This window comes from Podarcis melisellensis (genome assembly GCF_964234715.1).
Source record: "Podarcis melisellensis genome assembly, chromosome: 12".
In the NCBI taxonomy this organism is placed as follows: Eukaryota; Metazoa; Chordata; class Lepidosauria; order Squamata; family Lacertidae; genus Podarcis; species Podarcis melisellensis.
The window spans coordinates 14,605,360-14,631,932 of NC_138544.1; the positions used below are offsets into that span (position 1 = coordinate 14,605,360).

Sequence of the window (26,573 nt, forward strand, 5' to 3'; positions counted from 1 at the left end):
AAATAAATAAGTAGATAGATAGATAAACAGATAAATAGATAAAAGTGAATAAATAATTATTTTATATATATATATATATATATATATATATATATATATATATATATATATATATATATATAATATTAATAATAAGTAATAAATAAATAAATTTAAAAACATTAATTAATAAATAATAATAATAAACAAACAATAAATAAATATAAAAAATATTTTTTAAAAAATAATAATAAACATTAATAATAAATATAGCTCGTTTCATTTGCAGTATACGCGTTATGCAATTTAACTCCTAGGGGCCAGTGTAGTTAATACTGAACTAATCACTGACTGGCATCGTACCCAATTGAAGCCAGCAAGTGCAAGCAATACTGAACTGCACGGTAATTGATACGCACCGTACAAAAATATCGGCCAGTGTAGTCAATACTGAACCCGCTAGCCTTCTAAAACCGGTCAGTTGATGGCTCCAGGGAGAAATCAACAGACTTCTTCTCCTAGCGCTAAGGGGGTGGGCACCCAAGGCGGCTCTCAAATGCCCGCTATGCCGTGCAATCCAGAGGCATTTGCAAAACTTTTCTCTGCTTTTGAAACATTCTATTGGCAGTGCAGGCCGGGGGTTAGGACACTTCCGGCACCACCCCCAGCATCTCAAGATTACATCCCCGACACTCGTCCTAGTAACCAGGAGCGCCCTAGCACCTCAACCTCTGGCCCTGGTGTCACTCCGCCCGGGACGTCCTTACCTGTCCACCCCCTAACCTGTTCGCAGTCTTCGCGCTCCCTTAGTTATGATTTATATTTGTTTGTTTAAAATTCTGGAAAATCAATTAAAAAAAGAATAATAAAAAAGGAAAAACCAGCCTTTTCAAACTAACAATAATGTAGGTGTTGGATAATGAGGTGTTGGATGAGCAGAGGCAGGAAGAAAGAGGTTGGGTAGCAAGAAGGAGAAGCAGTGAAAAGGCCTATACCCTTTTCAATACCCTCCCTGTGGTACTTGGGAGAAGCAGACCCAAGAATAGGCCGAAGATGGTGAAGCCACAATTAACAAAACAGATTCATCACGGACCTTTCAGCCCTGCCAATAATCATGAAATAGCTTTTTTGTCTGTGTGGGAAGGTGGGAAGGGAAAAAGCAGTGCTTTACAAAGAGCAAACAAAGGGGACGAGACTCTAAAATTCATCTGGAAGTTTAATTTGATGGCTACTGATTTATGGCTTTTTGTACAGAGGAAGAAGTGCCAAGTTTTGTTGGACTGGAGGACCACACTTGCCACACGGCAGATGCCAGGACTTAGGAGGATGTGCCCCATGATTTTTCTCCAAAAGGAAGGACATTCCGCTCTCTGCTAATGGCTAGGGAACCACGGGTGATGGGGAGGTTGCACATTCAGCCTTCCAGGAAGAACATCGTGGCAGTTTGAAGGTGACCGCTCGATCCAATGGTGGGTGGGGTGGAAATCTTCTAAATAAATCAGCAAACGTAGTGGGACTGCTGCCAAGAGGGGCAGGAAGAATGTCATGGCAATATGGAGAAGAGCCTGGACCCCTCCAACTGGCCAGAGAAGGAACAGCTGCAGGCAACTTGCTCCCTGCCCTCCCATCTCCAGCTCCAACAACTGTCAGTTGTCTTCGGACTGTGAGGCCGAAAGGAATCACATTCTGGTGCCCATCCAGCAGGCCAAGGACTAATGGTTGCTCAGTTGCTTGGAGTTAGTCCTAGACCTTGCACAATCTTATAGAGTATTTATATCACCAGAAGAACAATCAAGATGGGAGAACAATTCTTTTTCTTGAATCATTTTTTGGTGAGCAAATAGATGTGGTAATATTATAAATATTCTGCAGCACAGTACACTTCCTGTATTAGAATTAGATGGTTCTCATTTTGACTGTAGGTCACCTCCCCGCCCCCCGCACCGGTATCCTAGGCAAAGAATGCAGAACACACACACCCCTACCTGGGATAAGAGTTGAAGACCAGCGTGGTTAAGAAAGAGTTTAACCTGTCTGATGCCAACAGGAGCAGCTGGCAAGGCAAAATGGTACAGTGCCACTATCCTCCCAACAGCAGCGTCACTGGGGCAATGTGAGGCAGGAAGGGCAGGAAGGTGGGGCTAGGTGGGTGCAGGGAGGGTCCCTGCTGGGTTGCCCACAAAGCCCCAGTCACGCTGCCCCCTTGCCCTGCCCCATGCCAGCAAGCAGCAATGACCCTGCTGTCACGGGGGCAGCAACACACCACTGCTTCACCACACTGGCTGTTCCTGGTTGCCAGTGAGCATAATAATATATCCAGGACGGAGGTACAGAAATGTTAAGTGATGGGGACAACCTTTATTATTTATAAGCTATTCTGCATAGACACAGAATCTCATTCTCCAAAGGAGAGTATTTGCATGGGCAAATAATCACATGCATCAAGGTTCCACAGCATGGTCAGTCAATGAGGACATCAGCACAGTACAATACCATTAGCTCCGTAGATTAAGTGTTCATTGAACAAGAGAATGTTAAAAAGCTCAGATACATCACATTGCCAAAGCAGAGCCAACCACCAGTGGAGCATGTTGACGTTAGCCCTTGGAAGAAACTGAACACAGGGAGTCAGAAGTGATGTTGTCTGTACAGTGGTGCCTCGGGTTAAGTACTTAATTCGTTCTGGAGATTCGTTCTTAACCTGAAACTGTTCTTAACCTGAAGCACCACTTTAGCTAATGGGGTCTCCTGCTGCCGTCGCGCTGCTAGAGCACAATTTCTGTTCTCACCCTGAAGCAAAGTTCTTAACCTGAAGCACTATTTCTGGGTTAGGGAATTTGTAACCTGAAGCGTATGTAACCTGAAGCGTATGTAACCTAAGATACCACTGTACAGGGAGACCAGGCAGTTTTAGTGCCTGTCATGTAACAGATGGCTGGATGCAAATATTTTTATCACTAGTAAGGTATACATGGTGGTTGTAGACCAGACTGGGCTGAATCCTGAACTGAATGGGGCCTATTCTGGGGGATCCATGGTTCACCTGAATCAGCCCCGGATTGCTGTGGGTCAGGTGAGGTGACCCACAGTGATCCAGGACTGTCAGGGGGTGGGGTGTTGGATGAGCAGAGGCAGGAAGAAAGAGGTTGGGTAGCAAGAAGGAGAAGCAGTGAAAAGGCCTAGGAGGAGAGAAGATGGACGTACTGGGCTGACTGTATCTTCCCAGGAGAAGGTAGGGGTGGGGTGCCTTTGGGTGCAGGGTGCAAGCTGCTCCTTCTCAAAGTGGCTTTTCCTCTGGATCTCTGGTGCTGCCCGCCCACGCTCTGCAGCAGAACCCACACAAATGTCCTTCCCCACATGGAAGCCACTTGTTAAGAAATGACACACTGGACCAAACATCCCTCTCTCGGTTGGAAGAGGGCAAGGAGACACAGCGTCTCCCAAGTGACCTAGAAGCAGCCTGACATTAAAACAACAACAACCAGCTCCACACAAGGCAAGGAAAATCCTGTTGCCCATGCAAACTCTAGCAGATGGCACTTTGAAATAGGTGAACTCCAAAATCCCAGTTCTTTATTTAAAGCAATCTTTATTGTTGAAGTTTTATCAGGCAGAAGGGTTATTATTATTATTATTAATCCAATGCACAACAAGAAAATCTTCAATAAAATCATAATAATAATAAAAGATTTCAGGCAGGATCTCTCCCAGTCCCACAGGAGATGCTGGGGACTGAATCTGATTCCTTCTGCATGCTAAGCAGTTCTACCACTGAGCTATAGCCCTAGCTCACAATATTGCTGTCAGGATAATATGGAGAAGTTGGAGGCAGAAGTGTATATGCTCTGTGGAGGAAAGTTGGGATAGAAGTATAAGAAGCAATAAAGTATGTAAACTGGCCTATAAGTGAATAAACTACAGTATATTTTTAACTTACTCTACTGATAATTTGTATATAAATTATAAAAGTGGTATATAAATTTGGTAATTTTTTTTAAAAAAGAGGAAATGTTCAGACTTTCAAACAGTGTGTTATGCCTGAGCCTTCATTGCTGAAACTCCCAACAGCATTTTCATGCTCACAAACACCTGATGAAGGCTTAAGGAACCATTGTGACATAACCAATTCAAGCAGATTTAAGGGGCAACAGGCTGTCAACAGTGGCAGTAGTTGGGAGCTCCCCGCTATTGAAAAGCCACATAGAGTCTTTTCATACTGCCTGAGGAATTAATTCCTTATATAACGTTCCTAATTGCTGGATCGATTTAACAGGACTGGAGCTAACATCTGCTTGGATTTGGCCCCATTGAGAGGGAACTGCCTGCTGCGTCCTCCGCTTTGACGTCACCCTGGTCTTGAAGTCACCCCTGGTCCAGCACCTTCTTCAGCATGTCCAACCCATCTAAGAGGCGGATGATACTGGTGTTCCACTGGGTTAGGAAGACGCCCCTGGCAGAGGAGCCGTGCTCTACCACATCGACCAGACCTTCTGCCTCTGCACCGGCTTGCAACACTCCTCACATTTCACCTTACTTCACGAGAAGCAAGACACAACCCGCTCCGCTCAGGAGGTCCAGCAGGCGCAAGGTGCTGCAATTTCCGAATCTCACCGACACCAAGATTTTAAGATCTGTCATTGGCAGCATTGGCAGGAAGAGAGCCCGCAGGCGTGGCAAGCCAAAGAAGACTCCAGCATAAACAGGAAAAGGGGAAGCGGCCTACTGGAGTTGCCATTGACAACCACTCTCAGCCTCCTTTCCCCCTTCTGGCCCAGCATGCTTTGCGCGCACCCAACCTGGCGGCGCCCAGCCCCAGCACGTCCCGACCGGCGCCCGCTTTCCCTTTCCTCTTCTCCGCCTCGGCAGCCGGGGCTGAAAAACCCACGGAGGGGCAGCTGAACAGAATAAGAAGAAGCCGCCCTGTCGGGCTTGCACGGACTTCAGGAGTTGGAATATTGTCTAATATTGTCTTTATTACTGTTCTGTTTGTATTCTTGTCTTGTTTTTTTCTTTGTTTGAGTATGAATTAAATAAATAATAATAAAAAAACAATACCCTGGACCAATCAGCAATCCATGGCTTTGTAGGAGAGGAGGAGGGTGGCTGCTGTCACAAAAAATAGTGGAGAGTAGTAAGAGAAAATTCTGCAAAGTGGCCTTTTCTCTTTTGGGGAGAGAAAATGAAAAATCTCAGGCATTTTCTTAGAAAAATTTCCTCTGAAAATCTAACCTTTGTTATCATGGTCAATGATCATCATTAAGAAACTGGGATAAAACAACTCTAATGTGCCTTCAATGTGTTTATTGATAAATACTAATTCTGCACCAGCACAGTACAATACCATGAGCTCCGTAGATTAAGTGTTCATTGAGCAAGAGAATGTTAAAAAGCTCAGATACATCACATTGCCAAAGCAGAGCCAACCATCAGTGGACCATGTTGACGTTAGCCCTTGGCAGAAACTGAACACAGGGAGTCAGAAGTGATGTTGACCAGGCAGTTTTAGTGCCTGTCATGTAACAGATGGCTGGATGCAAATATTTATCTCACCAGTAAGGTATACATGGGGGTTGTGCACCAGACTGGGCTGAATCCTGAACTGAATGGGGCCTATTCTGGGGGATCCATGGTTCACCTGAATCAGATGGAGGCAGCCCCGGATTGCTGTGGGTCAGGTGAGGTGACGCAGAGTGATCCAGGACTGTCAGAGGGTGGGGTGTTGGATGAGCAGAGGCAGGAAGAAAGAGGTTGGGTAGCAAGAAGGAGAAGCAGTGAAAAGGCCTAGGAGGAGAGAAGATGGACCTACTGGGCTGACTGTATCTTCCCAGGAGAAGTTAGGGGTGGGGTGCCTTTGGGTGCAGGGTGCAAGCTGCTCCTTCTCAAAGTGGCTTTCCTGCCTGATCTCCCCTGCTGCCTGCCCAGGCTCTGCAGCAGAACCCACACGAACGTCCTTCCCCACATGGAAGCCACTTGTTAAGAAATGACACACTGGACCAAACACCCCTGCTCTCGGTTGGAAGAGGGCAAGGAGACACAGTGTCTCCCAAGTGACCTAGAAGCAGCCTGGCATTAAAACAACAACAACCAGCTACACAAGGAAAACCCTGCTGCCCATGCAAACTCTAGCAGATGGCACTTTGAAATAGGGAAACTCCAAAATCCCAGTTCTTAAAGCATTCTTTATTGTTGAAGTTTTATCAGTCAGCGGGATTATTATTATTATTATTAATCCAATGCAGCCTTTAAAAAGAGACCCTTACATTTGCGATTTGTGAAACATCACATTTCAAGGTGTTTCAGAAGCTCAGGTTACTCTTCCATCTTGCTTCTTTCCAGTTAGGCATCTTCTTTCTTTCTTTCTTTCTTTCTTTCTTTCTTTCTTTCTTTCTTTCTTTCTTTCTTTCTTTCTTTCACAAAGCCTGCTCATTTTCTTGGGAACATTTTCCTGCAAGAAACAATTAAAAGGTTATTGCAATATTCTTTACTCATCTCCCCATCCTTTTCATCTTCCCCTTCCTTGGCTTTTGGATTTTGTGGCAGCAAAATAGGTATATAATCCAGGTTAGTCATGTTAAAGGCTCTGAGACAGCCCTAGAATTGGTAAACTGTAGATTGTGTAGCCCAATGCCTGATATCGGGAGAAGAGGGCTCAGAATCAGGCTGGATGAGAAACTGCAGGGACAAAGAGGTGCTGCACCCCCCCCCCCGCCCAGTCCAGCTACCAAGATTGTGCAAGTGGTAAGAAAATCAGTTCGGGGTAGATGGAACTATGAGTTTCACTTCTTTCGGTTTCTCATTTTTCCAGGTTTAAATTCAGCTCTCCACACTTCTGCAGCAATTTTAAAAATGTGTTGTTCTTTTTTAATCCTGATAAAAACCTGTCAGCATTTTTGTGTGAATTTCTATTAATAAACATATTTCTGTATACCTAATGTACACATTTTTGCAGAACAATCTGCCCATTTTATAGTGCATTTTGATCACATGACCTGGCTGGAGAGTCATGATTCAAATATAGAGGTTATTAAGACATATAAAGAGGTATCAAATGTATTCTTGCATGCCACCACAATCTCTGAGTGGTGTGAGATTCCTGGGGTTCCAGGCGCTAACCCAGGGTTTGTGTTTCCTTCGGAACGAGGCACAGCAGAGAATGTGGTGTCTTTATGATATATAGTTTATTTACACATTTATACAACCTGAACCTACGATGGAGGGGCATTAACACCCTAATAAGTTCGTTTCTCCCATAGCTGCAGTCTTGGATTCAAGCAGAAATCAGACATTGCTCTGACTCTCTCTTCAGCTTGCTACTTTTCTTCTAGTTCACATTCCTGCACTCTCTGTTCTCTCTTTCTAACTACTGCAAGTTGAGGGAGGGGCCCCATTAATTTGCCATCTCGCACAGAGCTCCTTTCCTTTGCTCCCATTAATGGCTCATCTCCCAGGCGATCACCTCATCACGAAGGTAAAAAGGTAAAGGGACCCCTGACCATTAGGTCCAGTCATGACCAACTCTGGGGTTGTGGCGCTCATCTCGCTTTATTGGCCGAGGGAGCCGGCGTACATGTGGCCAGCATGACTAAGCTGCTTCTGGCGAACCAGAGCAGCGCACGGAAACGCCGTTTACCTTCCCGTCGGAGCGGCACCTATTTATCTTCTTGCACTTTGACATGCTTTCAAACTGCTAGGTTGGCAGGAGCTGGGACCGAGCAATGGGAGCTCACCCTGTCAAGGGGATTCGAACCGCCAACCTTCTGATCAGCAAGTCCTAGGCTCTGTGGTTTAACCCACAGCGCCACCCGTGTCCCATCATGAACATAGCCTGGCTTATATTTTAACACTGGCTTGATCTAGGGGTTATAATGGTCTCGGCATAGAGCCCGCTCTCCCCTCCCTCCAAACTCATAACACTATTTTTGAGCTAACGATATTGCCTCTTCCCCCCACAAACTGTGACATCCACGTGTGATTTCTCACTCATATTTATTGTTACTTTTCCTCTCCCGCCTGCTGCCAAAGTTAGCCCCCCTCTTGTGGCTTCTGATTACTGCATTTTCTGGGTGATCACCAGCCAGTTGGGGAACTATACAATGAAACAAGATGAAATCACAGTGCGACACAGCCAGTCATGTTTGTCGATGTGATGACATCACTGGAGGGCAAACAAAACTAATTGGCAATGCTTTTTTGAGCAGCACTGCCAAATGGTGGACACTTTTGCCTTGAATAATCAACTGCTCACATCTGGGGCGGATCTACACTCGTAGTTTATAACATTAAGGAAGGATTAAGGAATGCTTTTCATAACGTAGTGGTCACATTACGTTTTGCTTGTAAGATTAATAATGTGTTATTCAAATGTGATACCAAAAGGTGCTGCAGAGAAACCAGGAGACAGTAGTAATGGAAACTGAATTGCTATGGAGGAACGTTTTTTAATTCACCAGTATGCCCTGTGACATTTTAGAAAGATATATCTAATATTCTAATAACGTTAGAAAGGTCAGTGTAGATCCAGCCCTGCTTTCATATTGGTACAATAGCCTAGTGTTTCCCAACCTTAGGCCTCCAGCTGTTTTTGGACTACAATTCCCATCATCCCTTGCCACTGGTCTTGCTAATCAGGGATGATGGGAGTTGTAGTTCAAAAACAGCTGGAGGCCCAAGGTTGGGGAACACTGCAATAGCCAATATACAGCTCTCAGCCATATCTGTACTGATGATCATGTGTGGCTAGCTAAGGAAATTACAATACCTTTTCTTTTTTCTACGTTCCCGCATGCATTGGCCCAGTCGTCTACTAGGATGGGAGAAACCAGGTCAGCAAACTTTGGCAGGGGACACGCAGATGAGCAACCTGGAAGAGTTTGTTGATAGGGGTCCTTCATAGTGTGATTCCGAAAATACATTTCAACGGTTTGCTCTCTGATTTGCAGAACCAAGAAAAGAAGAAGAAGGAAAATGTAGCATAAGTTAAATTTATAACGATATGAGGAGTGCTATTCAGGAATGAAATGGAAAGGCCTCGACCGCCACAATTATTCAAGAACAACTAAACCCAGAGTCTGTAATAAATACCACACAGGCAAAAGCAGATCTCAGTCTTGACCTGGGCAATGTAAACCTCTCAGTTGTATTGTAATGAGTCTAGGGTTAAACTAAATGGGTTTTTTTGAGGTACCCAGCTATTAAGATTCCTCATAGAAATACATTTTCAGCTCCTGCCCTCCCCAGCTTCCGAAGTGAGGTGAGCGAGAAGTGCATGGATAGCTCACTTGGTCAGAGCAAGGTGCTGATAAAGCCAAAGTTGCAGGTTCGAACCCCCTATGGGACAGCTGCATATTCCTGCATTGCAGGGGTTGGACTAGATGAGCCTTGGGGTCCCTTCTGACTCTACAATTTTACGATTCTATGACAGGCCCTTTTTGGTTGAGATGCCCTGACATTGACGCACACTCCTAAGGACTCCTGTTTGGTGCTGAGCTTGGTGGCGGATATTTTAGGTTGTCCTTATTTATCTATATTGCTGCCCATGTTTTAACCACATTAGCCATTAAGAGATTTAAAAATAAATAAATCTGAAAAGCTAGGTAGACAAAATGCCATTGTGATTTTGGGCCCTAGCTTTAAGCCTCGTGCATTTTTGGAGAACAGTCAGTACATGGACAATAATTTTAGAATTTGAATGCACACACATATTTTTTCCCCATTTGTAACGGGAAAAGTTCCAATTGTTGAGGAAACAATAGAATACTTGCCCGTTATCTTCTTGATACAGTTCAAAAAACTGGCACGCTGCATATGGTGGCAGCTTTTCGTTGTAGATATTGAGTGCCATCTGCAAGGCACCAAGTGTAGTGTCGTGCTGTGAAAAATAAACCCAAACATACATCTGTAAAGTATTGTGAATGAAGGTAGCTTCTAAAGGTAACTATTGGTTATAATGCTAATTTGAAACCTTTTCATTAATTGCTAGATGCAAAGCACTGTTCAGCAGACTTGAGAATGTATAACATATCTTCTTCCTTCACCCATTCTCCATCTCTCTCTTCTCTCTCTCTCTCTCTCTCTCTCTCTCTCTCTCACTCACTCACACACACACACACATAGAAATATACAGACAGACAGACAGAATCTAGACAGATATAAAAAAAAGTTGTGAAAATGCTTTTTTAAAAAAAGTTTGAAAAATGTATAGAATTTGCCATAGCTCACCAGCACCATCTAGTGTCACATTTGTATAATGCACTTTACAGCACACTTAAAATGTTTAATTTGCAGCTGTATAGCTGAATCCACAGAGACAGAGAGACAGGCACATTTTCTCATTACCAGTTTCTGACAAGTACATTGAGTCTTAGGCTTGCTAGAGAGTGAATAGGATCTTGGGGTTTTAAACTTAAAAGCCAGTTTGATGCAGTGCGGAATCCTGTACAGATTTAAACTGCTTAATGCTATAATCCTATACCCACGTACCTGGGAGCAAGTCCCAGTGAACTCAGTTCTATCTAGGATTACACAGTAAATTCCAATTGAGATTGATCAGCCGAACTATGCCCACAACTTCAACCAAAGTTTTTAGGGGAAATATACTCACTGCAGAATAGACGAGCATTTTCCTCTTTTCTGAACCTTTAGCAGCCCTGGAGATTTTTTCTAGAATATTTTTCACAAGGAGACCTTAGTAGAAGTGAGATAGTGTTGATATTGATGGAGAAAAAAATACTGCAAGATTACTAAACCTACAGTCTGAATCTCACTTATCTGGCAGTAAGCCCCATTGAATTAACAGAGGAATGACCTCTTGAGTAGTCAAGGTTACGATTGCCCTGTAACGTGTGAGGTTTCTATACAGGATAGCATAGAAAGGAGAAGAAAAAAAAAGGAATCGATTCAATATAATAATGAATGGCAATAATATCTTAGCCAATTATGCAATCTCCAGCAATTAACAGGGGCACCATCCCACCAAAATTGTCATTGGTCTCTCTATAACCAGGACTTCGGCTGATTAAACTTTCTATGTCCTTTATAATGTGTTTGTGAGAGGGGGGTTATATTGTTTTGCTTTCGTTATATTATGTATTTTGTGTTTTTGCTTTGTATTTTTATGTTGTGAGCTGCCCTGCACTATTCGGATGAAGGGCAGTGTACAAGTTTAATTAATTAATACTTGTTATTCATTGGTCAACAGGAGGGTCAAGCAGATGTTTAAAAGCACATTCCTATACAGTACATGTCTACCAAGAAGTAAGTCCCACTGCGATCAATGGACTCACTCCCAGGTAGGTGCATACAGGAATACAGCCTGTTTCTCTAAATTGAAATAAATGGAATTTATTAGTACTTAACTGATGTGTTTTATAGCTTTGAATTAAAAACTGTCAATAGTTACTAGAATAGTTTTGCTAGATTATCTTTCTGTTGCCTCTTTCTATTTGAAATGAAAAATCGCCAAGAGTGGCAGCATATCTTATAGCATGGGAAACAAGCACTCAAGCGATTACATATAAATATGATATAATTCCAAATCCAATCATCAATCACTGATAGCATGCAATTAGCAAGTGCCCTGAGTTGTGAGTCCAATACTGGTGCTATTTTCAACTGTGATTTTCATTGGAAAATAGATAGATATGCCCAGAGATCATGATAATTCAGTGTGTATCTAAATGGACGCTGTAAAGGTAAAGGTACCCCTGCCCGTACGGGCCAGTCTTGACAGACTCTGGGGTTGTGCGCCCATCTCACTCAAGAGGCCAGGGGCCAGCGCTGTCCGGAGACACTTCCGGGTCACGTGGCCAGCGTGACATCGCTGCTCTGGCGAGCCAGAGCTGCACATGGAAACGCCGTTTACCTTCCCGCTGGTAAGCGGTCCCTATTTATCTACTTGTACCCGGAGGTGCTTTCGAACTGCTAGGTTGGCAGGCGCTGGGACCGAGCAGCGGGAGCGCACCCCGCCGCAGGGATTCGAACCGCCAACCTTTCGATCGGCAAGTCCTAGGTGCTGAGGCTTTAACCCACAGCGCCACCTGCGTCCCATTAAAAGCCCTTATATCTCAGTGAGATCATTAAAATCATTTAGAGGACCGCTGCTAACTGTCCCTTACATTGTTGTTGTTGTTTAGTCATTTAGTCATGTCCAACTCTTTGTGACCCCAGGGAACAGAGCACTCCAGGCACTCCTGTCTTCCACTGCCTCCCACAGTTTTGTCAAACACATGTTGGTAGCTTTGAGAACACTGTCCAACCATCTCGTCCTCTGTTGTCCCCTTCTCCTTGTGCCCTCCATCTTTCCCAACATCAGGGTCTTTTCCAGGGAGTCTTATCTTCTCATGAGGTGGCCAAAGTATTTGAGCCTCAGCTTCAGGATCTGTCCTTCAGGGAGCGCTCAGGGCTGATTTCCTTCAGAATGTATAGGTTTGATCTTCTTGCAGTCCATGGGACTCTCAAGAGTCTCCTCTAGCACCATAATTCAAATGTGATCAGCCTTCTTTATGGTCCAGCTCTCACTTCCATACATCACTACTGGGAAAACCATAGCTTTAACTATACAGTGGTACCTCGGTTTAAGTACTTAATTCATTCTGGAGGTCCGTTCTTAACCTGAAACTGTTCTTAACCTGAAGCACCACTTTAGCTAATGGGGCCTCACGCTGCTGCCACTCCGCCAGAGCACGATTTCTTAACCCGAGGTACTATTTCTGGGTTAGCGGAGTCTGTAACCTGAAGCGTATGTAACCTGAGGTACCACTGTATGGACCTTTGTCAGCAAGGTGATGTCTCTGCTTTTTTAGATGCTGTCTAGGTTTGTCATTGTTGTTCTCCCAAGAAGCAGTCGCTTACATTACAGAAGCTCAACTGGGCTCAACTAGAAGTCAGGGCTTTTAAGACTGCTGGTCCAATGCTGACTCAGAAGGCACCCTTGCTTTTGAGTTTCAGGCTTCTCATGAAGATGTTTTAATGCTGACAGGTCTTTGTAGCTGTTTAATTTTTAGTTTTAGCTGGTCACCTTAGTGATTATCTGCATTTTAAATTTTTTTTTTAATGGTGTTTTATATTTTAACGTGGTACACTAGCCAGATATTTTAGGGTAGGGGCATATAGAAATACTTTTATATACAAAAAACCAATAAAACGAGACTTTCCCATTTTAAGAAAATTACGTATCAAATGTAAACAATCACAGACTGTTTCATTTTCATCACTACAATATTTATGTTTCCTGAGCCAATTACAGATTTAGAAAAAATATATATGATACAGTAGTACCTCAGGTTAAGAACTTAATTCGTTCCAGAGGCCTGTTCTTAACCTGAAACTGTTCTTAACCTGAGGTGCCACTTTAGCTAATGGGACCTCCCGCTGCCGCCATGCCATTTCTGTTCTCATCCTGAAGCAAAGTTCTTAACCTGAGGTACTATTTCTGGGTTAGCGGAGTCTGTAACCTGAAGCATCTGTAACCTGAAGCGTCTGTAACCTGAGGTACCACTGTAATGAGATACTTAGAAATAAATACACTTACTGCAGCATCCCGAGTGTGATGAAATAATATAAACATAAGTACTGCAATACAACTAAGGCAAAGCTAGAAGTAAGAGACATGATCCAACCAAAGGTTAGCACTTTAGGAAGTTAGGAACGCAGCCAATAATTTGAAGTAGGAGGGCACTTATTGTTAGTGCAATGTTAGTGCAATGATGGGATGATGAGATGAAATTCAGTTCAAGCAACACCTGAGCGTTTCCTTTTGTGCCTCAGTTTGTGTGGGTGTTTGATACTACCTCATGTTGTTTGCATTGAGGTATTAACAGCTGGCACAATCTGCTGGGCATATAGGTGATAGATCCGTAAACTGGAAAAGCTGTTTCCAAGTTCCAAATGGTATGTTTTAGCTGCAGTTAAAAGACACTTAATAATTTGCCCACTCAGTTGTTTTAAAAACCACAAGGCTTTCTAAAATCTGAAATGCATTCTATGTGGGGTGCCCCAGGGCTTGCCTCAGAAGGTGCATCTGGAGCAAAACATGGCGGTTAGGATGCTAACTGGGGCAACCTGTTCAGGAGTGGTTCACCAGGTGCGGCGGAGCCACAGCAATAACTTCCCGGCAGCAGTGACACAGTGCCAGTTTGATGCTGGGTTCCTGGTGGGAGTGCCAGTTTGTGTGTCTGCTGGTACACCAGACATCCCCAACGTTGTTGCTGACTTTGTGTGTGTGTGTGTGTATTAATATTTTCTTGAAAATTTTATCGATGATAAAGAAATAAAGCGATACAAAGAAAAAGAGAAGAAGAAAAATAGACACAGAAATGTGTAGGAAAATATATATGAATACATACGAAAAAATACCCTAACCCACACATTCTTGTTACTGCCAGGAGGTTATTGCTGTTTCTCCGCCTCACCAGGTGAGCAGCTGTTGGGCCTATCATCAGCACATAACACCTGTGCTGAGAGATCTACACTGAGGGATCTACCATGGTACTGGGCCAGGTTTAGTGTTTTAGTACTGGTCCTTAAGAGCTGGGACCAGGATATCTGGGAGAGTGCTTTATCCTATACAGTGGTACCTCAGGTTACATATGCTTCAGGTTACATACGCTTCAGGTTACAGACGTCACTAACCCAGAAATATTACCTCAGGTTAAGAACTTTGCTTCAGGATGAGAACAGAAATCGTGCTCCGGTGGTGCAGCGGCAGCGGGAGGCCCCAATAGCTAAAGTGGTGCTTCAGGTTAAGAACAGTTTCAGGTTAAGAACGGACCTCCGGAACGAATTAAGTACTTAACCCGAGGTACCACAGTATATGTTTGTGTTGTAGTCATAACGGGAGATGCTTCTTGCATGGTTGCATGCTCCATGTTGAAATACAGCTTTTAGTGCAGCGGCCCCAGTATTGTGGAACGCCCTTCCGATGGGTATCAGACAGGTAGTGGCCTTTCTGAAATATTTTCTTAACGTTATAAACCATGAGCGTAGATCCACCCTATGTATGAACTTAGAACTCCAGACCACTGGACTATTTCATTTTTAGTCTAAAATAACCACACTGAAAACCACATTATTGCCCGGCAGTCCACCTCAGCTACTCCTCAAACTATTCATTTATCATCAAATATTTTTTGCCTGTCCATTTCCACGTATTCGGAGCCCTCTGGGGCTTGAGAGCACCCTGGATTCTCCTAGGAATGGGGTGACTATCCTGTGGCTCTCCAGATGTTTCTGGGATACAAACCCCATAATCCCTGACCATTAGCTGGTTGGTACTGGTTGGAGTTGGACAACAACAACATCTGGAGGACCACCAGTTAGCCACCCCTGTCCCAGAGCCTGCACCCTTCAACTGGGGAGGCAAGGATGAGTTATAAGCCCAGCATATGCCACAATAAAACAGCAGAAACAAAATGAACATGTGCTCCTCAACACACTGCTCCATCTGTTAAGATTCTCCATCACTGATTAAAATTGGCTTGCACTGATTAACCCACTAAGGCTTTTTGTTAATTAAGGTACCAGTTACACCAATTAAGAGCACCCAAGCCCTAAGGCCTGTCTTGTTTCAGTTAGCTTCTTACAGCGGCTAGATTAAATGTCCTTGACTCTGCGATATTGTGGGGAAGGTACAGGGGAGTACCATATGCCCAGAGAACCTGTCATTGTGCCATGGGTGTGGCTGAGTCCCCCGAACACATTCTCTTGACTTGCCCTTCTTATGCAGAGCTTAGACAAAATTTTATAGACCCACTCCTATGTCAATTTAGCTTCCTACCCGAAGAAAACCAGGTTTTACACTTGCTGAATAATGTCACTAGAGCTATACCTTCCTTGGTGGCCAAATTTCTTTTTTTAGCTTTTAAGCGTCGCAAGACTATAATTGACTGTACTGATATGGGGCTATCTGTTTAGCCCATTTTAGTGTTGGTTAAGTTCTAAAATCTTCCTGGATGTTTTAACTGTGTATTGACAAATGTACTTTTTTCTGACTGACGGTCGAATAAAAGGTTGATGATGATGTTTCAGTTAGAGTGTGATGCAAAGCAAGAGAATTCGATCACGGTGCGTCAGTGAAAGGGTCTTGGTTACCTCCTTGCAGCCGTGCCTTCTCTTCTCTTTTGTAAATCCCAAATAACGACGACAAGGATAACACGGTCAGCTCGGCCAGTTTTGCCCTCACCTCTTTAGAAGCCCACACAGGAAGTGTCAAGTTGTGAATAGACTGCAATAGAAAGAAGAACATTACTCTTATTTTTGAAATACCTCATTTTGCAGCTCTGTTTTTCATTGCCATGTTGGGGCGTTGTTCCTTTGTGTGTGTATTGTTTCAGGAAGTGCAAATTGCGTAAATTCAGATTAAAATGCAGACTGAACTATTTTCTCACCCATCTCTACCTCTGGGCTCCTGCCATCAATGTCACACTTGGATTTGCTTTCTGACTCTGGCAGGATCCCTCTAAGTAGTAAATCACAGTATGGATTCTACCTTGCTCTCCTGCACACCAAAACCATGCCGCAAAAAGCTGTTGCAAGCTACATGGTTGATATAGCCCCTGTTCATAGATGGAATAAAAACTAGTAAGGCTCTGGAAGGCTCAAATTTGGGAGTCTGGAAACAAGGTCTGGCAGCTTTATTCTCTGCACTTACCAAGGAAACTTGAAGGCAGAGAGAACGGCGAGTCTAATGCCATTGTGTCTGAACAGAAGCGTTCAGGCAGGATCAGGTGATTTAGGAGACAATACAGCTCTATATTTTTGCTGTCTCTGGCCTTGATTTTAAGTCTGAGCAAATTTTCATTCAGTTCAGATTGAGGTGCCATAGACTGGACCTGTTGAGATGTAATGCCAAATGTCTGTTGAGATGTAATGCCCTTATAAAGTGGTACCTCGGGATGCGAACGGGATCCATTCTGGAGCCCCATTCGCATCCTGAATGGAACGTAAGATGCGATGGCGCATCAGCGTGTGCGCGGGTCACGTTTTGCCGCTTCTGCGCATGTACATGACGTCATTTTGAGCGTCTGCGCATACGTGAGCGGCGAAACCTGGAAGTAACGTGCTCCGTTACTTCCAGGTTGCCACAGAGCGCAACCCGAAAGCGCTCAACCTGAAGCACATTCAACTTGAGGTATGACAGTAATAAGACTCAAGCTCATACAATCTCTCCTTCACCTCCCTGCTGTCTTTTCTCCCATTGCTCTCTACAAGATAGCAACTTCAGGTCTTGGTTCAATGTCAAACCATAGCTTGCCAGTCTATCTGCAAAGGCAAACTATGGTTTGTGCTTGTCTGCTAAATCAGGGATGGGAAATCTGTGACCTACCAGTTATGGCTGAACTCCAGCTCACATTAGGAAAGCCGGGAAAGATGTAGATCAGGAACACATGGGTGTGTGCGCACAGATTATCCTGTTCCAAACCATGGTTTACTGTTACATCTGAATAGCCCCAGTACTTTCTCTGGAAATCCTACCTTTATCTGACCAAATATTCTAATGAGTTGCAAAAATATCCACCTTCCCTTCACTTTTCTAAGCCAAATAAAATTTACGTGTAGACAAAACATTCCATATTTTCTTTAACTATTATGCACTTGTATAGGAACACCTTCACTCCTTTTAATTTTCTTAGGTGCCACTGAATAATTAATTATAAGTCAGGGTTTTCTCCCTGTCTGATGGGAGAATTCAATAAAACTGTAAAGATTTTTAAAAAAGAGAAAAATACCTCACAGAATAAAGTATCCTGTACATGCCAGATTTTGAAGTTGACCAAATTGGTGAGATCTTGAGGGTCATATCCTGAATATAAACCTATGGTTTTTATAAATTCCTGAAAATAAATGAGAACACGAATACTTCAGATGCAAATCAGACACCAAGATCTTCTAATATTTTCATCGCACAGGTTACGATTCTGCACACTGCTAAGCATGGATAGGTCTGTGGAATGTACTCATTTGCCATTTAATATTTCATAGGCTGCAGTTCTCCATATAGGCAAGTCACATTAATATCCATCTTATGTATTATTACAGTATTTGTGGAGGATTGCAGCCGTAGGCTCTGCACTAACACTGTGGCTTGTTTCAGTTGATCATACCTTGGCTTAATAACCAGCTGAGATATAAACTTAGCCTCGTGCCTGGGTACACAGCACTTTCCTTATTCCCTTTAAAGTACGGTACACTACAATTTATCCCAGAATTAACCCTAGTTTAATTAACCATAGTTTCTCATTCCATCCAAAGTGGATAAACAGGAAATGCAGGATCTTAAACCAACTTCAAGCATGTTTTAAGACAGGGTTGCCATATTTCAAAAAGTGAAAATCTGGACACAAAAGCTCTTGACCATTTTGGGGGAAAGTTGTTGAGCTTTTTTTTGCAAAATCGCACTGTTGACATGAGACATGGGTTGCCATATGTATGGATTTTCCTGGACATTTTCTAATCTCTGCCCAGACACTGTTTCCAACTGCAGTATTCTGGGTATGTCTGGGAGATTCTGGACATATGGCAACCCTAGTTTGTGATCCTGGCTTGTTCCGAACTTTCTAAACATTAATTTCTCAGTTTGGAATAATTAAGGGATTATAGTTGACTGAAGATTTCCTGGTTAACACAGGAATGAAGAGGTGGCATCTGAACACAATGTGTGGGCAAATTACTCATCTGAACTGATAATCTGAACTGGGCCTGTGTTTATTGTTTGGTATGCATAGGTCTTTGCATATAGAAATACTACATGTTTTAAGTAAGTTAGTTTTGATACATTGAGGTTTAATCTAACAGCAATGCAATTACCCACTAGAGTTCGAAATGTCTGGACCCTAGGCTGTAGCGGAAATATTACTGACACAATACCCATCCCCAATCCTGCACAAAGTACCTTGTACGGTTGAATTTTGGCCTGGAATTCGCTTGACTTCATTGTTTCCTTCAGAAGTTCCAGGTAGCGTGGACAATTTAAAATTGGATAACGTAATTTCTGAAACAAAAACGACACAGCTTGTAACCATAGCTGTCAACTCACAGATTTGAAAATAAGGTTCACTCATATCAAGTCCCTGCAGAGTTTTGCAGTTGTGAATTGCAAATAAGAAAGTGCCCAACTAATTCCTTAATGTACATAGCAGTGTAATCCTCAGTGAATAAAGGAGATATTGCCTGTTGTGGAGGAGGTGTCACTTGGCACCTTATAATAGTTCAAGTTTAATGGAATGTTATATCCCCAAAGCATTTAACCTATGAGCATTCCCACCATAAATGTGAGTATGTCCCAAGGGCTTGGTGTCCTAGTGAGGAATTAGAGCTCATGTCAGACAGTCTGTGTGGAGTTAAGGAGTGTCTATGAATCAAGGAATTGAACCTAAGAAGTTTTGTTCCTTTTTCTATCCTCCCAACATCTGGTACAAACATTGCAGGCCAAAATCCAGAAATGAGTGGAAGACAGATGAGAGAAGGTGGGGAAGAGATGATCAAAATTCTTACTTCTTATCCCTCAAAATGTGTGCTATATTATTCTTGCTTTTCCAGCTTTGGGAATGGCTGCTCAGTGTGGCATCAAGACCGCAGCTTGTTTCCGTTTGGCAGGGAAGCATCCTCAGAGTCAAGCTAAATTAATATCCAGTGTTCTCTCTCGATTAATGAGTAATGCAACGTGTGGGGAGTTGCACCACCTCAGCTTTCACAAAACTCCCTCACCCACCACTTAGTGAAAAGAGGAACCTCTCGCATTGGTATCAATGGGAGTTTCCGCCCTCAAAAAGATTTTAAAAAAGCTAATTGGCTCTGTGTGAGGAATGTTGTCAGAACCGTGAGGTTGGGCATGGGGTGGTTTCACCTCAACGCCCCACACCCTGCATTGCCTGACACAAGGGAGTTTTGGTGAGGAGATTTTGAGGGGAGAGTTAAGTTCTGAGAGAACTGAGAGAGAAAGAACATCAGCCATTTGCCCTTGCATCACATTTCCTGAGCAGCAGCTCCATAGTGACAGCAATTGAGGCCAGGCTTCCTCAACCTAGGCCCTCCAGATGTTTTGAGACTACAATTCCCAGCATCCCCTATCACTGTTCCTGCTAGCTATGGGAGTTGTAGGCCAAAAACATCTGGAGAGCCGAGGTTGAGGAAGCCTGCTTGAGGCCTACAGTTCAGCGCAGCACAGATTATGTGACCAGGAATAGGTCTAAGAGATTCACTTGTGGATAACTGCCAGTTATTAGACCCCACATGACTGGTGTAATAGCTCTTGCCCAACTAAACTGCAGCAGCATGCAACCAACAGGCATCAAAATGAAAACTAATTATTCCTGGCTCTCCTGTTACTTGACAGATGATGATTATGATGATGACTGATGAAACTCTCTTGGTTCGCCCTGGGAAATAACCTGCCTATCGTGATACTGCTGGGAATGGGTTGTAAGGGAGAACCCGACAAAAGCTTTTGAGGAAACAATTTGAGACTTGCAAGGGAGACGTGTCTCCATTGTGCCTTTAAGAAAACTCTTTCCAAATGTCCTTTAGTCTCCAAAGCTACAAAAACCTTAAAGCAAGAATAGATACTGCGTTCTTTCTGTCGCACCATACAGTGTGGCCTAAGATACTGCTCGGATATTTGCCAAAGCTCCTTGCAGCTCTGAAACATCTCAGTATATTTTGCTGCTTGCGAAAGTCCAGTCGGTGCTACTGTTGTATGAAAAAATATAATAGTAATAGACAGAAAGCTTTATATAGCTTTATATACATGTACAAGCTGTAGCACTATCCTTTCATGAAAACAGTACAGTGGATACAGAGTTTTCTGGTTTCGATGTGCACATTTAAATCAGTGTTGGGATTGGCCCTGATAACAGCTACAACATCACACCAGCTGCAACACAGCCAACTGTCCCTACATGACAGTTCGATATGTCAGAACTAGAAGTCAAGGAATCAACTCATCCTCATAGAGAGCTTGGCCCCCAAATCCTAAATTCAAATGCTGTTTCCCTCAGCAGAAAGTAAGGCGGGGCTATAAATAAATGAGCTACAAATGGTAATGTGCTTCTTCTATATGTTGCAGAATCTCTGATTAAGGGAAATGATTATTTTAAATGAACATTTGCATGCACTTCCTTCTCAGTATACTGTATCAGGTTTCTGAGGAAGAGCCTGGAAGGCAGACAAAATTGGTTATGACTGGTACTCACCGGATTTCTTTCCTTTGGTACAACATGCACTGTGATAGGTTGCCACAGGATTTTAGGATTCCAGATTTGATCACCCGTAGGAGGGTACATACCAGCAAGATTTGCTTGGGCACTCATAATGGTTCGATCACTTTCGGTACTCTGGATCAAAATCTAGAAAGGGTTAAGGGAGTGTGTCAAGACCCAGGATCTGGACTCAGAAACCTCTTCATTAGAAGTGATAGGGTGTCATGGGATCTGAGGGCATCTCAGCTTGGTAGCCTTTGAGGGACCCTCTCTAGCAGAGGCCTCTACTGATGAAGAGGAATAAGTGTATAAGGATTATGCTTCATCTGTTCCCAACCCAAAGGAATGTCTCCCTTCGAATATCATCAGATACCAGAAGCTTGGGATGCGGGTAGCACTGTGGGTTAAACCACAGAGCCTAGAACTTGCCGATCAAAAGGTCGGCGGTTCAAATCCCCGCAACGGGGTGAGCTCCCGTTGCTCTGTCCCTGCTCCTGCCCACCTAGCAGTTTGAAAGCACGTCAAAGTGCAAGTAGATAAATAGGTACCGCTCTGGCGGGAAGGTAAATGGCGTTTCCGTGCGCTGCTCTGCTTCGCCAGAAGCGGCTTAGTCGTGCTGGCCACATGACCCGGAAGCTGTACGCCGGCTCCCTTGGCCAATAAAGCGAGATGAGCGCCGCAACCCCAGAGTCGGTCACGACTGGACCAAATGGTCAGAGGTCCCTCTACCTCTACTACCAGAAGCTTTACTCCAGAAATTTCCTTTATGCTACACCCAGAAGTGGCAACCGTTGCTGGAGGAGACTTATTAACACCACTGGAATGTTTGATGAATAATATCAAAACATCCCTTGGATTTTCTCAGAATCTGAACTTGTTATGAACCACACCAATCTCTTTCTTGAAAATTCCCGTACCCACCTCTTCTCGTTTATATTCAGCACTCAGGAAGTTTGAGTACCTCTTCTTTATGTATTTTCCAAGTTCATACTGCTGCTGCATTCCAATCTGTGGGAGCAACAATAGATACATGATTTCCTTTTGAAGCCAGAGTTCGGTCTTATGGCTTTTCCAGCCTCGTGGAAAGCCAAGCATTACCCACCCCGGCTGCTTTCCTAGGGAATGATTGAAGAAATGTGACAAAAATGATCAGAGGCTGGTGAGGATCAGTTTTCCATGCAGGTGGATCCACCATGTGACTCTTTTGCTCTTAATATTAAACATTTCAGAGCAGGGGTAGGGAACTGCTTTCTGCCAGAGTGCCGGATCCAAACATAGCAATTCCTCCACGAGCCAGGTCAGTGTTTCCCAAAGTAGGATCTCTGGCTGTTTTTGACTACGATTCCTTTCATCCCTGACCAACGGTCTTGCTAGCTAGGGATGATGGGAGTTGTAGTCCAAAAACGGCTGGAGATCCAAGTTTGGGGAATGCTGGGCCAGGCTGGCAAATGGTAGGGCTGCCCACTTGTCAAGCACGTGACATCAGATGTGAAAAAGTTAAAGCCACAGCTGCAGATGTGACATTGGGAGTGTGCTCTTGATTGTTCCTTTGGAGCCACAGTTGATCCTTTGGTGCCATTTGAATTTGGTGCCTCTCCCTGTTGCACTGCGGTTGGCAGGAATTGGATATGCTTGGAGTGAGCAAGAGCTCCTGCGTATCTGATTCCAGTTGAAAGCAGCATGACAAGGTAAGATGCCATGTACAATCGGCACCCAAACTAAAGCTGTGGCTGGAAATGAACAGTTGGCAGTTCACTCCTGGTAGTCCTTTGATTCAACTTCACATGGGACGTGGCTGCAAAGGATTGGTCGGGATTGGGCTCCTGATGATTCCTTTGCAACCATGGCTCAACCTGTGGCACTGTTTGAATCTGGTGCCTTTCTCTGTTGGGTTGAATTTGAAAGGGATTTGATACACTTGAGAGGGAATGAGGTTTTGTGTGCATCTGATTCCTGCCCAAAACACGGCATGAGGTGATTGACAGGTGGGTGCAGCTGGGCTGAAATTGTCTTGCAGGCCAAATAGGATGGCCTAGCAGGCCTAATCAAGCCCATAGCCGGAAGGTTCTTGACTGCTATATCACAGACCCATGGGCGCTTTTATTAGAGGTGTGCACCATATTCACCCGAGTTCCAAGTCCTGAGCCAAATCAGGCACATTCAGAGGGATTTGGGTGTTGGATAAGTCAGGTAGAGACAAGCACTGATCTCTACAGGTCAGGTTAGAGGGCCCACAGCAATCTGTGACTATCAGAGGATGGGGGATCATGTCTCTTAGAGCTGGAATGAAATTTTGTACAAATTCCAAATTCCAGAAGTCTACTTCTTGAAAATTTTCAAACCAAACTTTATGAAAAGCCAACAAACCTTAGTCAGTTGTCCAAATCCCTGTGGCCAGGCACTTTCATTGTGTAGGCTGTTAGGATAGACTTCAATAGGGCTTCTGTCACCATGCCGATAAATCTAGTAAAAGAGGGTGAACAATGCTAAAGTAAAATAGTCTAATACGGTAATTATGATAGAAATGGGGGGGGGGGACTCAGCAAGCACCAAAACATAACTTCACTTGGGGGCTAGATATTAATAATATATTATGCCAGTGGCAAACTAGGAAAGGCTGTGAGGTAAATAATTTATTCAAGTCTGTTCAGCCAATACAATTTTAGCCTTCCAATTTACTTTCAGCAACTTGATGAGAAGGATCACCAGAATTTAGCTTGGATGGCTCGCAAGCTCCTTTGTAATCCCAGTGATATGTAGCAGTAGCAGTCAGATGGTAAGATGGCATCACTCACCGGACCTCACTTTGCCCATGTTCCTACAGCTCACTGGGAGGTAGAGGAGGAGATGAAGCTGGTGCGATGCAAACACACCAGCAGAGCCATTCTGGGCCTCCTGCCAACGTGTTTGCACTCTGCCACCCTTTTGATCAGGTGAGCGCTACCACACAGCTGACCACTACTGTAAAGCAATTATGGGGAGTGGGCAAAATGAGAGAAAGAAAACGAACATCTCCAGGCAATCGAAGTTGCCTTGAAAGCTGCTCCAAGCGTGTTTTCATTGATCTCTACAAAGCCAATATTAGGGGGTTCCCCTCCCCCCCACCTGCCTTCTTCCACAGAACTCAGATCCTGGGGCATGTGGGTGGGAGTCAGCAGTGGTAGCCCACCCCGCTTCCTCATGAACCACTTAACCATTCCCCTCTATCGGAGGTCGGAGTTCTGTATGTCCTTCAGCTCGCTGTGCTACCCTTAAGTTAGCCTGCCTTCCTCAGGTGTGGTGAAGAACACTGTCCCAACACTAGTATTCAATAAAAATAAACTTCCAAGCCAGTCAGCTTCTGCCTGTGGAATGCGGGGGTGGGACGGGACCAACTTGTTCTTTGTCTCAGACAGCAAAACGCCTTGGGCTGGTCCTGCTTTGGAAAGGGATGTGGAAGTAATATATCACCTTGTCCTTATCTGCTCAGCACTATTTGCTCGTTCTGTTAGTGGGGTTTGTTTGTAAAATGCTGGAAGTTCAAGTTCTTCTGCTTCCATGGAACACGCCTATCTATCCACTCCAGCCGAATCCACCTTGCACTTCAAACCAGCTTCAAAGGCACCAGCACTGTGCAATTTCAGAGATTTCTTACTATTGCCTCTACCGTATACATTGCCCATAAAATAATAAGGGATGTTATGGGAATCCTTCAATGGGGAAAGCGCAAAGCATTGTTTTGCTGGATAATCAGACCGAAGCAAATTGTTTCCCAAAGCATAAAATTGGGGTCTGAACTGAATCGTTAGTGCATGTGTATACCCATTGTCTACTTTCTCCAAAAAGTCAATATCCCTCTGAATATCAGTTTTGAGGTCTCATGAGCAGGAAAGGGCTATTGCAGTCATCTCCCTCCTTCCATAGGCATCAAGTTGGTCATTGTGGCGACACACTAGACTGGTCTTTGGTCCTATCCAGCAAGCCTCTTATGTCTTTATGACTTCAGCTGGTTCAATAGTATGTTTTATCCCTTCTATTAGGATGCTGTCCTATGCTCACCTTGTAAAACTATATCTATTTACATGTAGGCTGTGATTATCCTCCCTTTGAACCTCATGTATCTGATAGAGCAGTATCTTAATGGCAGCAATCTAAAGTGGCTGCTCTTTGGAGTTTGTTTATAGATGAGCTCATTACACTTGAAGGCCAGGAAGCATTTCAATTGTTATCTTTATATTCTTTAACATTCTGATGCATGTTACATCTCTAAAAGCTATAGGCAGACTGCATGTTCTTTACTAAAGAGGCATAAGCTCCCTCATTAAACACAAGTGCATCTTAAAATAATTCAAGCGACCGGCAGAATGTGTTAGCATCAATTTTTAATTTATAGTGTACAGTCTTACTGAACGGTGGCCCTCTGTCTGTTGTTGGACTACAATTCCCATCAGCCCCAGGCAGCATGGCCACTGGTCAAGAATGATGGAAGTTGTGATCCTGCAACATCTGGAGAGCCACAGGTTCCCCCACTCCTGTAAATATAAGGTAAAGGTAAAGGGACCCCTGAGCATTAGGTCCAGTCATGGCCGACTCTGGGGTTGTGGCGCTCATCTCGCTTTACTGGCCAAGGGAGCCGGCGTACATCTTCTGGATCATGTGGCAAAGCCACTTCTGGTGAACCAGAGCAGTGCACGGAAACGGCGTTTACCTTCCCGTTGGAGCGGTACCTATTTATCTACTTGCACTTTGATGTGCTTTCGAACTGCTAGATTGGCAGGAGCAGGGACCGAGCAACGGGAGCTCACCCCATCACGGGGATTCGAACTGCCGACCTTCTGATTGGCAAGTCCTAGGCTCTGTGGTTTAACCCACAGTGCCACCCGCGTCCCTTCTGTAAATACAGGAGAGAGGGAAACCATGTACTACCCACCATTGAAAGTCTAGTTAATTCATGAAACCTTTGGAGAGCCGTACACCAAGGGGTGGGCTCCAACTAAGTTTAGACACACTGAAATGAATGGACCCAAGTTAGTCATATCAATTACTTTAAATGGGTCTTATCTGAGTAGAACTAAAATTGGACACAGCCCCAAGAATTTCGCCTTGAAGAACCCAGAAACCAAATGCACAGTAGTAACGAAATATTTGCTTTCCTTTACTTACTAAGAGCACAAACACCAGCTCGCGACCCGATGCACATTGAAGGAGGAGGGAACCAATGAAGCCAAGCAAGAAGAAATAGAAACCCTTGGAGTTTCTCGCTGGATTAGTTTCTCCCATCCTGGCAGCAGACATGCAAAAGCTTCGCCTTTCCTGAATCTGCTTTTTAAAGAACTCAGATGGGTGGACACATCATTGGCATTTGCAAGATGATGTGGCAATAAGATGACAACAGACGTATTTCTTAATCGAGCTTCTTTCGAA

General features: G+C 44.0%; 2 protein-coding genes and 1 long non-coding RNA gene across 6 annotated transcripts in view; 1 reads left to right on the forward strand and 2 right to left on the reverse strand.

Annotated features, from left to right (window-relative positions):
* LOC309353598 (prostatic acid phosphatase-like) overlaps positions 1-26,573 on the reverse strand; it is a 220,537-nt gene that overhangs the window by 31,724 nt on the left and 162,240 nt on the right. The window lies entirely within an intron of this gene.
* On the forward strand, positions 985-18,621 carry LOC309353650. The gene is made up of 3 exons (XR_014161974.1): positions 985-1,811; positions 11,177-11,267; positions 17,883-18,621. It is a non-coding gene; the product is annotated as an uncharacterized lncRNA (long non-coding RNA).
* LOC309353595 (prostatic acid phosphatase-like) lies at positions 6,148-26,552 on the reverse strand. 3 transcript variants are annotated; one of them, XM_081883005.1, is made up of 12 exons: positions 26,313-26,552; positions 23,538-23,633; positions 22,092-22,178; positions 21,165-21,317; positions 18,866-18,964; positions 17,703-17,807; positions 16,066-16,198; positions 10,580-10,662; positions 9,737-9,847; positions 8,738-8,903; positions 6,357-6,424; positions 6,148-6,324 (listed from the first exon to the last, which is right to left on the reverse strand). In XM_081883005.1, the coding sequence occupies exons 1-11, from the start codon at positions 26,442-26,444 to the stop codon at positions 6,390-6,392; spliced, it is 1,200 nt and encodes a 399-aa protein (XP_081739131.1). In that variant the 5' UTR covers positions 26,445-26,552; the 3' UTR covers positions 6,148-6,324; positions 6,357-6,389. The 3 variants fall into 3 exon arrangements, with proteins under 3 accessions (XP_081739131.1, XP_081739132.1, XP_081739130.1); XM_081883006.1 differs by having other exon boundaries at positions 6,148-6,424; positions 8,738-8,907; positions 9,741-9,847; XM_081883004.1 differs by having other exon boundaries at positions 6,148-6,424; positions 26,313-26,551.